General features: G+C 42.0%; 1 protein-coding gene across 1 annotated transcript in view; it reads left to right on the forward strand.

The window, feature by feature from the left end:
* Positions 1-9,510: 9,510 nt before the first annotated feature.
* MSRB2 (methionine sulfoxide reductase B2) overlaps positions 9,511-16,909 on the forward strand; it is a 20,751-nt gene continuing 13,352 nt past the window's right edge. Inside the window, exon 1 of the mRNA XM_007451275.1 lies at positions 9,511-9,628. Within this exon, the coding sequence (XP_007451337.1) occupies positions 9,511-9,628 (118 nt within the window). The remainder of the gene's footprint in view (positions 9,629-16,909) is intronic.

A 16,909-nucleotide genomic window follows, 5' to 3' on the forward strand; every position in this document is an offset into this window, starting at 1 on the left:
TTGGGTATCACCTTTTATTTAAGCTGCCAGGCTTAGCAATTCTGATGTTCCAGCCTCCTGAAGGGAGCAGAGGAAGATATTAAACTTGGGAGCCAAACAGACCTGCAGCTAGGGTGTCGAACAGTCGCCTGCATGAACTCAGGTCACCCAGCAGTGGGGCTGGAAAGACAGACAATGGGCCAGGTGCAAATGTCCTCAGTGAATGTGGGAGAGTGACCTGAAGGTTGACAGATGGCAGGACTGAGGACCAGGTCACGGGTGTTGTAGACATAAGTAACGTGAGCCTCACAGCAGGGGCTTGTTTATGGTAGAAAGAGTTCCAGAGGGCACATTGGAAGAGCTTATGTGGAAGGGGAGCCAGGAGAGGGAGGGGGAGTCTGGGTACAGTGAAATCAGATTGTGGGAGACGATGGGTGAATCGAGGAAGCATTCTGTTCCAATGAGGGAACAGAATTCTCTGTTCCTTCTGATTTTCCTTCTGCATTTCTCACATTCTTTAGAAACTGCCCTTCTGCCTGAGCTGTGCTAAGGGGATCCCAACAGGTTCTTTTGTTGTTGTTGTTTACAGCAGAGCAAGACAAAGCGGGCAGGCCACATCCAGCGGGACAGAACTGAGACCCATGTGTGGGCTCGCTCCAGGTTGGGAGATATCATTTCTACAGCTCTTCTCTGTCAAAACACTTAGAGGGCTTCTGGTTTCATATAACGAGGCAAATTCTTCCGTTACAGATAATGTCTTGGATTTAATCCCGTCACTGCTATCGTAATGTGAACACGAACAACTTAACATCCACATGCTTTGTAATCTCCATCTATAAACCGTGGAATAGGAGAATGACAATGTTCCCAACTGGTGGGGAGTCTCATGACACAAAGTCATAACAAACACTTTTGTGTCATGTGTGATAAAACAGAATTAGAAATCCATTTCTCCAGCTTTTAAAAACGTGTAATGAAGTCAATGCACCATTTTACAATGACTAATAAAATCTAATTTAAATACAAACTTTAGTAATTTATAAAATTAAGAGAAATGCCAAGGACTTACTAAGCTTTTTTTTACTTTAGTCCAAACACACGTACACTGTTTTCTTGTTCTCTCATGACCTGTTGATAGTCATAAAAGCCAAGCTATTACCTACATCAAAAATGTTGTACATTTCTTATAGTGTCCGGAGGTGATTTTTCACTCCATCATCTTGGTAGTGTATCTAAAGAGGCATTAAATACAAGGATTATTCTCTCCTTCATCTGCTTTGTAACTCTGAATTCCTTGTTTTTCCGGTGGAATTTAGGAAGCTTCACTTTTTTAACCTCACAATAGACATCAGATTAAAGAAAAGCATATATTCAACACCTAATTTTTTTTGAGTAGAACTTTCTTTTTGGTACTCGAGTATAACTTGGACTTTTATGATTTGTTGAAGGTGCTCTCAGTTTCCATTGCAGAGTTGTCCCTATAACAAGCTCTGGAAACATCTTGTTTCAGATTGCCCCAGACCAGAAGCCAATCAAGCAGGAAAAGGCGAGTCCAGTTATGTGATTACTTCCCATATCCAATGTTTCGATGCTTTCGTTTTGCTTTAAGTGTGGCCAATTCCAAATGCCTCTGGACTCATGAGCAAAATCAAAATAAATACACAAACTGACGCAGAACAGTGGGCAACCTCTCTCACACTCAGATATAACACAACTCAATCAGACTCAGCTGTCTTCATGGCAAAGGTCCTCAAAGAAGGGCTCTGCACAAAGCTTTTGAGGTTGAGAAACCCAGAGCTATGTGGAATAATTTGCTCTTACTTTTTTTTCCATGGTTCTGATTTTTAAGTGTAGGGGATTATCCATTGCCTATAGCTCATTAATCATGGTAGCTTTTTTTTTTGGCTGTGTTGGGTCTTCGTTGCTGTGCGCGGGCTTTCTCTAGTTGTGGTGAGCAGGGGCTACTCTTGTTGCGGTGTGTGGGCTTCTCATTGCAGTGGCTTCTCTTGTTGCAGAGCACGGGCTCTAGGCTCGCAGGCTTCAGTAGTTGTGGCATGCAGGCTCAGCAGTTGTGGCTCAAGGGCTTAGTTGCTCCATAGCATGTGGGATCTCCCTGGACCAGGGCTTGAACCCGTGTCCCCTGCATTGGCAGGCGGATTCTTAACCACTGCGCCACCAGGGAAGCCCCTCCTGGTACCTATTTTATTATGAAAAGTGCAATCCAAAAGATAGTACTCTGAGGACTTGGCAGAGAAGTTCTATGCCCATCCCTGAAATATGTCAGAACACCCTGCACTCTGCCAACTGTGATTACACTTGGCATTAATTGAAGATGCTGAGAGCTATAAGCCTTCCTGAGTTTAGCCACCTGGAGCAGATTAAAATCTGGGTCCTGCCGGTGAGGAGCTTTGAGGGATTGGGAATACAAGGCTGTTTTAATCTTTTCCAAGTCAGGCTGTTTAGAAATATCCATACATCAAATGTTCATGGATCTCATACAATTTCCTTCTCGCAGGAGAATTCAATCACCAGCAACACTAAGTGGGATTAACTTGTGGTGGAGAGCCATCTGGAGAGAGAGAATTCACCTTCCCCTGTAATTATGTTCAGAGATTTACCACCATGGTTTTGAAAAAGTTGCTGAAGGTGCTCAAAGCTACAAATGATGTTTCCTTTGAAAGCCTTGTTCAGTTGACCCAGTGAAATTAAAACGCAACTGAAGGAAAATCTAGTCTTTCCTTTGTGCTTTAATATTCCTCCGCCGCAGGAGGGTGATACCAGGATTTCAAGGACTGGCTTGAGGTCTTGCAAAGATATGACGAAAAGACAGTGGAAACTCTCCTGAAACTGTATTGCCTAGATAAAGAGAAAGGCTCATGAAAAGGAAAGTGAGCAGAGGGAGGGACTAACAGGGAAATTACTATGAGTCAGAATTCAGCTCTCTGGATCATGCTAGAGATAAGGGCTGCTCCCTTGAAGAACCCAGAAACAAATACAGATTAGTCTTAGAAAGTAGAGGACCCAGAAAAGCACAGAAGGCAGAGAAAGCCTTTATATTTTAATGGGAGAAAATGAATTAGCATAGTCTGAGGATAGAGAGAAGATGGCCCAGGAGGTCAAAGGCCAACCTCAAGTTCCCTGGGCCAACCCAGGTCATCTGAAATGATGCCAGTCTTCAGAGCCATAAGAATGTCAGTCCTCTGGAAGAGGAGCTGAAACTTAGTGAAAAAAGTACCAGCCATACCAATCTGACCTCAAAACCTCTGTGATATGGGGGCAAAATCAGATCAGGAAAATAACATTATTTAAAAATTGGTTTTATTAAATACTTACTATCTTCACTATTAAAATTACTGACAAACTAGATACATAGTATCTTCTTCAATTTGTAAGTCTATTATGATACAAACAATAGTGAAGCCATTAAAATTATGATACACTGATTGATTATGAACAATATCCATAAGCCTCTAGACTCATTTGGTGAGGCTAGCATAAGTTTGATATTTAAACCAGGCAATGGCACCATGAGAAAGGAAAATTATAAAGTCAACTCAGTTTTGAATATAAATGTGAAAATCATAAATTAAATATTGGCAAACTGTCTAAAAATGTGTAAAAATACATACATACTGACTAAGTTGGGTTGATCTCAAGATTTCAGTGATGGCTTAACATTAGTAGAAAGTCTATTAATGTAATGCTCTACATTAACATAGTAAAAGAGAAAGGACATACGGTCATCTCACTAGATACAGGAAAGCCAACAAATAAATTTCAACACTCATTCCTGACAAAAACTCTTAGTAAACTAGGAATAGGAGGGAACATCTACATCCTAGTAAAGATTACCAAAAATCTACAATAAATATCATGCGTACTGGAGAAATGTTAGAAGGATTTCCTTTAGAGTCAGGAACAAAAAAAGGATGCCTGCTTTCACTATATCTATTCGAAGTTTAATGGAAGTCCAAGTCAGCACAATAAGAAATAAAAGATGTAAGGATTGGAAAAAAAGAAAGATGATCTAATTATAAGATTGTTTTCATAAAAAATTCAGGAAACTCTTCAAGAAAAACTGTGGAATATAAGAGGAGAATTTTTCAAGATTACTGGATAAAATATCAATGTACTAAAATAGCATTCAAATACACAAGCAACAAATAATTAGAAATTAGAACATGAAATGAAACACACACAAGAGCAACAAAAGTTACAAGTTTTCTACCAATAAATCTAACAAAAGATGGGCAACTCCTTTCTCAATAATAACACAAAACTGAAGAAAAATATAAAATAAAACCTAAATAAATGAAAAGCTACATTACTTTAATAAATATTATCAAAAAAAGAAATTGCTCTTTAACTTGTAAATTCAATAATTCAACGCAATTTCAACCAACACTTCAATAGAGACTTGTTTTTTCTTCTTTTTTGGCCATGCTGTGTGGCATGGGGGACCTTAGTTCCCTGACCAGGGATTGAACCCATGACCCCTGCAGTGGAAGCATGGAGTCTCAACCACTGGACTGCCAGGGAAGTACCATAAATAGAGTTGTTTTTATGCAACTAAATTTCACATGTAAGGTGAAATTTATTTCATTTGGATGAATGAAGAGCCAAGAAAAGCCAATACATTTTTGAAGAAGGGAGAATTATATTTGCCAGATAGTACGGTTTAATATAAAATTATAGTATTAAAACAGTGTGGTTTGGGTACAGGGATAGACAAAGAGGCTAATGGAACAGAGCAGACTTTTAAATAAATAGTTTAATATATGAACATTTAATAAATGGTTCTGACAACTGTCTCTCCATGTAGAAAAAGACAAAATTAGACCCTTACCTCAAGCTATACACAAAAATTAATTTCAGGTGGACTAAAAACTTAAAAGTGAAAATAAAAACTGTAAGCTTTAGAAGATAACACAAGAGAATATCATTATTATGTAAAATCCATTAAAAGAAATAAAATAGATTTTAAAAATCCATACAGGTAAAATGTTAAAATAGGGCTTCCCTGGTGGAACAGTGGTTAAGAATCCACCTGCCAGTGCAGGGGACACGGATTCGAGCCCTGATCCGGGAAGATCCCACATGCCGCAAAGCAACTAAGCCCGTGTACCACAACTACTGAGCCTGCACTCTAGAGCCCATGAGCCACAACCACTGAAGTTCGTGCGCCTAGAGCCCATGCTTCGCAACAAGAGAAGCCACTGCAATGAGAAGCCCGTGCACCACAACGAAGAGTAGCTCCCGCTCACCGCAACTAGAAAAACCCTGCACGCAGCAACAAAGACAGAACACAGACAAAAATAAATAAAAACCAAAAACTTTTTAAATGAATAAAATCTATCTTTAAAAAATTAAATGGGGCTTCCCTGGTGGTGCAGTGGTTAAGAGTCCACCTGCCGATGCAAGGGACACGGGTCCGGGAAGATCCCACATGCCGTGGAGCGGCTGGGCCCGTGAGCCAAGGGACACGGGTCCGGGAAGATCCCACATGCCGTGGAGCGGCTGGGCCCGTGAGCCATGGCCGCTGAGCCTGCGTGTCCGGAGCCTGTGCTCTGCAACGGGAGAGGCCACAACAGTGAGAGGCCGGCATACCACAAAAAAAAAAAAAAAAAAAAAAAAATTAAATGAAATAAAATAAAATGTTAAAACAAAATATTAAGTAAGAAAAGCAAGTTGGAAAGAATGCATACATTTTGATGATAATAGTATGTACTGTTTGTACAAAATTATAAACACACACATATGGGAACAAACAGTAAAAGAACATAAGCAAACTGTAAAGGTAGATAAATCTGACTACTTAAAAATTAAAACTTCTGTACAAAAGATATCATGAGCAAAGTAAAAATCAAATTCACATAATGGGAGAAAATAATGAAAACCCATACAATCATCAAATAATTGGTATGCATAATAATAAAGAATTCCAACACAGCTGTAACAAAAAGAGAAACAATCTAAAAGAAAAAGAGACAAGAATGCATACAATTCACAAAAATTGTGAATTGGTGGCTATTAAGCATCTGAAAAGATTCTCAACCCCATTAACAATCAGGGAAATGAAAATTAGAAATCAATGAAACCCTATTTTGCATCCATCATATTGGCAAGAATTAGTAAATCTCATAACATCAAATACTGGTGAAGATGTGGGGAAATGGACTCATGCACATTGTAGGTACCACCACCTTGAAGAGCAATTGATGAAGTCCGAGGCAAGCTGAAAATGCATTATTTTTTGATCCAGTAGTTCCACTTCTACATGTGTATTCTAAAGTAAACTTGGGTGAACAAGGAGGTTTGTACAAAGTCGTTCATTTGTAGCATGGTAACATGGTTTGTAACAGCTGAAGAACGAAAACATCCTACTGTCTCTAAGTAGAATAATGGATATCCTCAGGTTTGTCAATACAATGCATTCTACACAGCAGTTAAAATGAATGAAGTAGGTCTAAACCTGTCTGTCTATCTATCTACGGCAATAAATCTTTAAAAACCAAAATACTGAATAATAAAATCAAGTTGTAAAAACATACTGACAGATTTTAAAACACACTAAACAACACCTAAACTGTTTTAGGATACAGTCATCTGTATCCTATCAGTGATTCCCCCCAGCCGACATTTGGCAATGTCACAACTGGAGGAGGATGCTACTGGCATCTAGTGGGTAGAAGCCAGAAATGCTGCTAAACATCCTGCAAGGCATTGCCTAACCATCCCCCCACCCCTCAATACATATAAAGAATTATTTGACTCCAAATGTCTAAAGGACTGAGTTTGAGAAATCTTGCTCTAGAGCCATCCTATCCAAATTATATAAATGAGAATGCGGGATTGAGGCAGGAGTGTATTCTTCAAAAAAAAAAAAAAAAGAGTATAGTTCAGGGAAAAGGGAAGTAATTAAAACATATCAACTACAGTATGTGTGAAAAAGATTGAAAGAATACACATCAAAATAGTCTCAGTAATGATTTCTGAGACAGTGTTCAAGAATTGTGTTGTGGGGCTTCCCTGGTGGCGCAGTGGTTGAGAGTCCGCCTGCCGATGCAGGGGACGCAGGTTCGTGCCCTGGTCCGGGAGGATCCCACATGCCGCGGAGCGTCTGGGCCTGTGAGCCATGGCCACTAAGCCTGCGTGTCCAGAGCCTGTGCTCCACAACAGGAGAGGCCACAACAGTGAGAGGCCCGCGTACAGAAAAAAAAAAAAAAAAAAAGAATTGTGTTGTGTATACTTCTATTTTCTAATTTATCTAAAAGGAATACAAAGCATTGGTGAACTTAAAAATCATTTGAAGAGAAAAATACAAAAAAAATCTTTCATCAAAAAAGTTTTCTTCCAAAATTTTATGCTTCAGATCAGTTTCATAGCGCATATTTTTACGTTATTTTTCTTAAGTATTAACTATTTTGTGTTCTACTTTTTCCCATTGGCATTATTTCATATAGATCATTCCATAAATCCAGATAATCTTTATATTTGAAGTTTTAATGGCTATATGATGTTTCATTGTATTACTTTGTCAAGAGTTACTTAGCCATTTCCTAGCTGCTAATGATTTTGGATCCTTCTATTATTATGAAAAGCATAAACATCTTTGCAAAAATCGAGTGTTTCTCTTTATTGAATTCTTTCCCTGGGATTTGCTCCCGGGAGCAGATTTGCCACATGGAAGGATATAATGAATTCTGTGATGCTTGGTACATGTTGTCAGATTTCTTTCCAGAAAAATTATTCCACTATTTCTACAAGCAATGCATGAGTATACTTGAGTCTCCAAAGCACTGTTAACTCTGGTTAAAAAAAAAACAAAAATAAAACCTATTATTAATTTAACATGTAGGAGGTAGTATACTGGACTCTTTTAATTTTCAATTCTTTAATTATTAGAGAAGCTAAACATTTTCCCAACTGATTGTACACTATTTGTAGTTTCCCTTGTGCAAACCATCTCCTCATATCCTTTAACCATCTGTCCAGTCAGACTTGAGTATTGTCCAAATAGATAATATTAATTTTCCTTAAATTCGTAATAGTAAATGTTTGTAGGTTATTACAGTGTTCCCCCTGTTGTTTTCCTATTTGTTTATCCAATTTGGGACTGTGATGGTTAATTTTACAGGCCAACTTGACTGAGCCACCAGATACTCAGATAACTGGTTAAACGTTATTTGGATGTATCTGTGAGGGTGTTTCTGGAAGAGAGGAGCATTGGTGGATTCTGTAAAGCTGGTGGTCCTCCCCAGAATGGAAGGGGAAACAACCATTTTGGAAAACATTTTGGTAGTTTTAAAAAATTACACTTACCTTATGACCTAGCCATTCCATTTCCAGTTATTTACCCAAGAGAAAGAAATCACATGTCCATATAAATGAGGCAGGATGGGACCTGGGACCCTTTGCTGTAGTGCTTGCACCTGGACAAACTTTCTCCTCCAGAAACAAAATACAAAGAAACTATAAGGGTGTAAAATTAACTGTGAGTTGGGGCAAATTATGAACAACACATACAAAAAGACCAAAAATACAACTGCCACTTCTGAGGAGCTGGAAGCAAAAGCAGGGTCCTGCACAGGCACCCTGCGCACAGCACCACCAAAGGGGTGGCCAGACCACCCAAGCCACCCCTCCAGCACAGCCCCTGGACCCGCCACCTACCCTCAGCCCATGTAAGGAAATAGCTTGCCCTGCCTCAGGAAGCGAGCAAGGGAACCTGTTACTTGTTTTCGCTCCCTCATGTTGCAGTATGAGTGCCAATAAAGCCTTGCCTGAATTTCTTGTCTGGCCTCTTATTAATTTCTATTGACTAAGGAGTCCAAGAACTCTGGTCGGTGACACACAGATTTGCACAGAAATGTTCCCAGCAGGTTTACTTCTAATAAGGAAAAATTGGGAATGATAATGTCTATCAATAGGTGACTAGGTAAACACATTGTTGTATATCTATAAATGGAATAGTACTCAGCACCAACAAGGAATGAACAGTTGTTACATGCAAGAACAGGAAGGGCTGTCAAAATAGTTATTCTGAGTGAAAGAAGCCAGACAAAATAAAAAATGGTTCCACTTATGTGCAACTCAAGAAAAAGCAAACTAATCTACAGTTCCATTTATAAACAATTCTAGAAAATGCAAACAAACTAAAACAGATCAGTGGGGTGGGGGGAGAGGGCGTGGGGAGTAGAGTGGGAATGGGTGCTGTGAGGTGGGACCAGGGGAAGAGCCTGCAAGGGGAGAGGCAGGTTTGGGGGAGCAGCGCAGGGAGGTAGGCGGTACATGGGCCGAGGGGGCCAAAGAAGGCCAAGGGGAGACGGTAGGGGCAGGAGCAAGAAGTGGTTAGGAGAAGGAAAGCGGGAAGGGCAAGAGTGGGGCAAGGAGCACAGCGCGGTGCGGTGCTTGGAGACCGGACAGGATGAGAGGTGGGAGGAGACGGAGCGGAGCATCGAAGACGTGGGCGGGTCCTGCGGGCGTGGGCGGGTCCTGCGGCATGGGTCCCGCAGGGTCGCGTACAGCGTCATGGCGCGCTTCCTCTGCGCGCTTAGGAGCCTTACCTTCCGAGAAGTGACCGGGTGGGCGGTCCTGGGCCGAGCCGACCGGGGCGGCCTCGGCGCGAGTACCGGACCTGAGGACGCAGGTAGGACGCGGGCCTCGCAGGCCCCGCCGCCACTTCCCGGCTTTCGGTTTCCCTTCACTTGCCAGGACTTGGGAGCCCGCCTGCTGGTTCTGTACCTGGTGCTTACTTTCTCGGGAAGCTCCTTCGGGACGCCCCTGCCCGCCCACCTCCTGCCTAATGCGACAGCTGGTTGTAAATTATTAGGGGCGGGGGAGTGTCACTGAACCCTATGACGATTTGTGTAAAGATATAGATCCTCTCTCCAAACGCGCACACACGTTTTTTTTTTGCATAAAATGTTATGCTCTAGAGCCGGGCCTCAAGGTGTTGGGTCAGCAGCCCACCCCGCGCTCTCTGCTGCAGTGGCCCCTGCTCTGTTACACTGTCCACCTTCTCCAGTTATGTATGCTGCTTTTCGCGTCTGAGAAGCAGGCGGTTCAGACTTTGCATGCCTGTGGATCTGCTCCCTGACCTGCTCTATTTCTGTGTTTCCAGGACCCAGGAAAACGTGTAGACTAATAATCCATACCTCCTTTAACCTGATAACCATCGTTAGTCAATGGCTGTGATACAGACTAGGGAAAAAAGTGTGTGTATTTTCTACAAAATGCCTTTGGCTGCTCTGTGGGTCTGGGCACGTTTACATTTTTTAGTACGGAGTCACTTGTGGAGACATGCGTTAGCTGGCACTGTAGTTCAGGCCTATTTCAGGGGAATCTAGTGCCTCGTGTACATTGGCTTTATGGGCAGATGCCTAGCCATCCAATCTCTGAATCCATCTGTTGTGTGTCCAATGAAGACATTTAAAGCTACATATCTGTGCTGAAAATGTACCCAGTCACTTGGAATTCTTTTTATCCCTTGAAGTTTTCAAAATGCTGTGTTAAATAAATAAAAGCCCTGGCAGTGTGCAGGGGGAGCTGATCCAACATGACTTGGGGCCATGGCCTTCAGAACCTCTTGCTGTCTCTAGTCAGCCAATCTGATTATTTCTTCTGTGCCTACTGTGTGCCAAGCACTGGTTTCCTGAGAACCACAGGTGATGGAAACATCACAGCTGTGGGCTGGAGCTCTTCTCATTCCCGTTTATAGGGTGGTGGTTTCAGCAGAAATTTGTCCTTTATGTTTGTACTTGGTGATGTCAGAAACAGCCTAATGAATCGCCCTGGAATCTGAGGTTCTTCAGCAATGTTAAAATTTGGCCAGGGCTTCCCTGGTGGCGCAGTGGTTGAGAGTCCGCCTGCCGATGCAGGGGACACGGGTTCGTGCCCCGGTCCAGGAAGTGATAAAATGTATATGTATATATGTATATAAGTGATATATGTATATATGTATAAAGTGATATATGTATATAAGTGATAAAATATATAGCCTATGTTTCCCCGTCAGCAAACCTCTGTACTTGTTTATGTCTCACTAGTCCTCCTCACAACGTGGATAACTAGGCCAATATATAAACAAGGCCCTAAGTCCACAACACAGGATTAAATGCAGCTGCACTTTTAACCTTTCCATTTCTTATGTAATTATAACTAATGCTTATTGTATGCCTACTAAGCACCAATATTGTGATAAAATATTTTTAGGTTTTTTTTTTCATTTATTCTGTAAAACAACCCTACCATTATCACTATCCTTATTTTATAGAAGAAAAAAACAGGCTTCAGTGTACCAAGTTCAAGACGTGCCCAAAGACACAGGGTCAGTGATTGACACTGTCGACTCTGAAACCCCCTTAACCACAAAACTATTACCTGTCCATCATTCTCAGTGGTTGCCTACTAGTTGTTGAATTGAATTTTCATGGTTTACTTAAGCATTCCTTAACTGATGGATGTTTGGGTTAGAGCCAGTTTCTAGTTCTTAAGAGTAGTTCTGTTAAAGACATCTGTGCACATATAACTTTGTTCTTTAGAATTATTTCCTTAGAAGGAATTCCCAGGAGGGGGTGTCTGATAAGTTAGCAGTTCCTGTATTGGTGCCTGGCCAAATTTTTTTTTTGGCGGTACGCAGGCCTGTCACTGTTGTGGCCTCTCCCGTTGCGGAGCACAGGCTCTGGACACGCAGGCTCAGCGGCCATGGCTCACGGGTCCAGCCGCTCCGCGGCATGCGGGATCTTCCCAGACCGGGGCACGAATCCGTGTCCCCTGAATCGGCAGGCGGACTCTCAACCACTGCGCCACCAGGGAAGCCCCCACAATCTAATCTTAATCACTCCTTCAACGTACAAAATTCTTTTCTCAAAATTCCCTTTTTTCACAAACCTTTTATCCCTTTTTGTATCCATATGATTTGTCCCTTTTCTTTGCCCATCCAAAAACAACCAACTGTAGGACAAATTATTATCCTCATTTTTCCTCAACAAATATATCTCCATTCTTTATACTTTGTCTCGCCGACAACACATATCCTACTTGCTTTCCACACTGAAATGCTTCCCTTATCATTTTTAGTAGCTTTAATTACATATTATTAGTAGCTTTAATCACATATTACAATTTTTTAACCCTTAAAAGCCTTAACAAAACCAAGAAACAAGTAATTGAACTGTTATACCAGCATTTACTGATTGGCAAACTTAAGAACATATTCCATAACCTCTAAAAACTTACATTTTTCTCATAGCATAATTTCTCTTTAATGTGGTACAAGATGTGTGTTTAATAAACCCAAACATCTTTTGAAGTTTTACTATTTAACCCAAGGCTGAAGTCTCAGGCAAAGTGGGCTGTGTTTGTATTTCAAGGACATGATAAGAGTAACATCAAGCTTTCTCCTATGTGTATTTTGGTTCTCTCAGGGTCAGAATTCTGAAAACAGTATTTTATCAAGCCAGCTTTCTCTAACTGCATATGCAAAAAGAATCGGTTTTGGAATTTCAAAAGAGTTTCATCTTATCCATTCTTTTCCAATGTATAAAGAATACTGTTGTCATACATTGTTTAAAAAATTATCTTCCTTTTTCTTTAGTCGTAATCTCATAGCTAAAATTTTTCTAATGAATTGAACCTGACCTTACCATTTTTACAAAAGACAGAAAAGATACCAATCAAACAAATAAAATACACACTCACACACCAGAAGACACAACTGTCACAATCCTCCAAGACAGTGACCCATGTGGAGTCCCAAACAAACACTTCCCCAACACAAAGGGTCCTCGACAGTAGACACACGTCAAAACCAACTGGCAAAATGCCCAAATGACACACTCAGTGCTCACAAACAGCCCTCAATGTCAGACACGTCAGAACCAATTGGCAAAATACGCAGATAGCACTTCATGCTCAAAAGAGAAGTTTGCCCGGCTGCACACCCGTGGACTTACTCGGTCATGGAGCTTGTCAGTTTGTCCAGCATGTTTCCGTTCCACCAAGGAAAAGCGTACGTTGACAGCCAGTGCCGAGCAGGGGAGAAACAGGGAGGATCCCCCAAACATATGGTTTCGGCAGCTGCTAGGAGCGTCCCCCCAAACCCCCTTCCCGGGGCCAGCGAGCCTCGAGCAGCGGCTCCTCACAGCCATCCGGGCGCGTCATCATGGCGGCTCAGCTCGGGAAAACCCCAGCGGCAGATGTCGCGAGAGTGCAGCGGCCCCAGGTTGGGAGCCAGAAACTGTAACCGGAAGTGGGGTCGGGCTGCTCGCTGCTCTAAAGCCAATAAAGAGGCCAGGTTGGTGGGAAGGAAAGTTTGCTTTATTTCAGAGGCCGGCAGCCTGGCGCGGGAGGGGGCAGAGGCCTGTCCAAAGGCCGACTCCCCCCACTGACAATCAGTGGGCAAGAGCTTTTATAGATGCGGGGAGCGGGCTACACGCAGAAACAGCGCAGTCAGCTCTGACAGTCATCTTGACGTTGGTCATCGGTGGTCTGATCAGCGTCATCTTGATTGTTTTAAGTGCAGTTAATCTTCAGTTCTAGGGTCAATTTGTTCCCATTTCTTTAAGGCCAGCTCTCAGAATTATGACTGCTTATGTCATGGCTACAGCCTGGTCATCATGTAACTTCTTCCACCTTGCGGGGTTTCAGTATCTGTAAGACAGCTCACAGGGTATGGCTCAGAATGTTACCTATAGCCCTTGAGGAGGAACTAAAGGTCCTTGACTTTGCTTACTGACTAAACTATTATTATTTGGTCTTGTTGGACTGTCTTCCTTTGTTTCTGCATCTTCTCATTTCTCTGATTAAACTTATTCTTTGGCTAAAGTTTTTCCACAGACAAAAGGCAGCCTGAGGACATGGGGGGCAAGCACCATAGGGTCCTGCTCCATTTCATTAGGACACTGCATTCTTGTGGTTTCCTTCCCACCTCTCTGCTTGTCCCCATTTCTTCAACGTGTACATTGCGGAGAGCCTCAGAGTCCAGCCCTCAGGCCTCTCTCTCTGTTCTGTCTACACTCACTGACTTGGGGACCTTCCAGTCCAAGATAAATAACATCTAAAGGCTGAGGAGTCACAAAGTTATATTTTCATCCTAGACCTCTCTTGGAACTCTAAATCCATATATCCAACTGCCTAGTTGACATCTCCACTTGAACATCTGACTGGCATTTTTAAAGTTAACAAATTCAAAACCAAGTTCCCAAACCTACTCCTCCTGTAGTCGTCCCCCATCTTTCAGAGCCCAGAAGCTGTGGAGTATGACCCTTGGCCCTTTGCTTTCTCTTACCTCCACATCTGACCCATCAGCAGATCCCCCGGCTCTACCCTCAGACTGTGTCCAGCGTCTCGCTACTTCTTAGCCACTCTCCTGCTGCCACCCTGATCCAGGTTTCCACCTCTCAGCCAGATTAAAGTAGCCTCTGTAATGGTTCCCCTGCTTCAGACTTTACCCTGCTTCAAATATTTTTTTAGTATATCTACCACTGATCCTTTTAAAATATGTTAGATCATGTCATGCCTCAGCTAACCTTCCAATGACTTCCAGACTCACTCAGAACATAAGCCAGTGTCCTTACAATAGCCTTCAGGGCCCTAAATGATCTGGCCCCCATCATCTGTCTGCTGCCGCTTCTACTAACCTTCCCTGCTGACTCCACCTCCGTTGCTCTGGCCTCCTTGCTGTTCATCAGATGGGCCAGCCACACCCAGCCTGGTGCTTCTCTTGCCTGCAGTGCTCTTCTTCTAGGTATTCACATTGTGTGTTTGTTAATTTCCTTCAACTCTTTGCTGAAATGTCGCCTTCTTAATAAGGACTTCCCTCATTATTTTAAATTGTGTGTGTGTATACGCACACATAAATACATACACACACATCCTCACACTCTCTAATCTCCTTTGTGATTTTTGAAAAAATCATCTAAAGTTTTACATTCTTAGTTACTTTACCTCAACTCCATAAGGGCGGTGACTCTTGTCTGTTTTCTTTACGTCTGTATCCCCAGCATCTAGCATAGTGTCTGGCATATAGTAGGTGCTCTATAAATATGACCAAATGAATGAAGAAATGAATATCAAATGCCAAGGCACTGATAAATAGGGGTACACTGAACAAAGACACAGTTTTTTTTCAGACTTTCAGCTTCTAGTTGAATGAGACATCCAGACAAATTAACCTGCGATTGTCGTGTCTGTCATGGAAGCACTGAGGGCTGTGAGAACCCAGAGGAGGAGCTTGCAACCCAGACTTAGGGGGTCAGGAAATATTTCTTGGAGAAGATAACATGTAAACTGAGACCAGAGATTGGAGACTTTGGTTTCTGTCCTGGCACGTAAGGATCTTAGAAGTCTTCACTCCATCTTAACAACAAGTAAAAAGCTAAACAAACTATGATGTCTTCTGGGGGAACTCAGAGGACCACAGTTGAGAGGGACTGGAGCATAGTAGAAGGGAGAAGTTGGAAGTGGTAAGCAGGGCCAACCATGAAGAGCCTTGGAAGTCACATCAAGGAGTTTGGAATTTATCTTGAGGGTATTATGTCACATTGAACAGTTTTGGGCAGTGAGGAAAAAGAAGTGGTTGGAATAGGGGAGGGCATACAAATTAGAAAAAAAATCTGTAATAATCTGTGCTGGAGGTAATGGTGGCCTTATCCAAGGTAGTTGCAGAGGGGTGAGAATAAGCAGATCCTAGAGTTATTTAGGAAGTAGAACCAACAGGCTTGGTGCAAGGGCAAGGGAAGAGTCATGGATGATGGCCTGGCTTTCTGGTTTGAAACATGGAATTGATGAGATGGAGCACATGAGAGGAGGACCAGATTTGGGTTGGGGTGGAGGAGATACATGAAATTCTTTTGTTTGGGATGGGCTTAGTGGAGATATCCAGGTGTGGATTGTGTATGGATCCAGTACTCAGCAGAGAGATCTAGGATCTAGGGAAAAATCAGGTTGGGAGTCTCATCATGTAGATGGTACTTTAAGGATAAAATCTCCCAGGGTGGGGGAGGGGGTGTGGAGGAATGATAGAAGAAAGCCTAAGACAGACAGACTCCTCTAAAGAACACCAGTATTCAAGGATGGCTTGAGGAAGGGGAGCTGAGAAAGGTTGCTGAGGGGAGGAACTGGAGAGACAGGAGGATTTGGTGTCATGGAAGCTGAGGGAGTAGACTATACCAGAAGGAGAGAATGTCTAGTGTCACTTCTATGGAGAAGTAGATGGGATGAGGATGAATTGTTCCTGGGTGTCCCTAAGAAGTCCTGGTGAGCTCTCTGAGAGCAGACTCAGTGCAGCGCATCCCACCCAGAGGCACATGATGTCAGCTGGCCCCACCGTCAGTGATGCTAACCTTGCTTACTTGGTTGAGGTGGTGATATCTAGACTTTTCCATTGTAAAGGTATACTTTCTTACTTGTAAAATTAATAATTTGAGGGATCATATTTTGAAAATGTGTAACTATTCCATTCTTCAACAGTCTTTTCACCCAAGGGTTTTAGAATTCCCTGATGATTCTTGCTTGAATCCATCTATTATTTTAGTGATTGCAAAAATGGTGATTTTAAAAATTTCATCATTCCTTCCCCCTTTATTACTTGGCATTCTGCATAATAACTCTGAAAGTCACTAAGCAGTAATAATTATCACATGAATACATTTTGCTTTGCTCCCCAGGAGCTGAGTTCCTGAAAAATTTGTGTGTAACTGAGCAATATTTCCATAGGAGTATTTCAGAGGTATATTTCCATTGGAAAAAAGAAATCCCCGTGGCCTTATAAAAAGTATTTAAGAAAGGACACCTTCTAATATATTTAACAGATAAAAACCCTTAAATAAAATGTAGACAACCATAAGCAGTCAATAATATATAATACTGAAAATACCATATTGTGCAGTATTATGAACTCCTGATGAAGATACAAGTCTTCTCCTGC

The sequence above is a fragment of the Lipotes vexillifer genome, unplaced genomic scaffold (genome assembly GCF_000442215.2).
Source record: "Lipotes vexillifer unplaced genomic scaffold, Lipotes_vexillifer_v1.1 scaffold1092, whole genome shotgun sequence".
Lineage (NCBI taxonomy): Eukaryota > Metazoa > Chordata > Mammalia > Artiodactyla > Lipotidae > Lipotes > Lipotes vexillifer.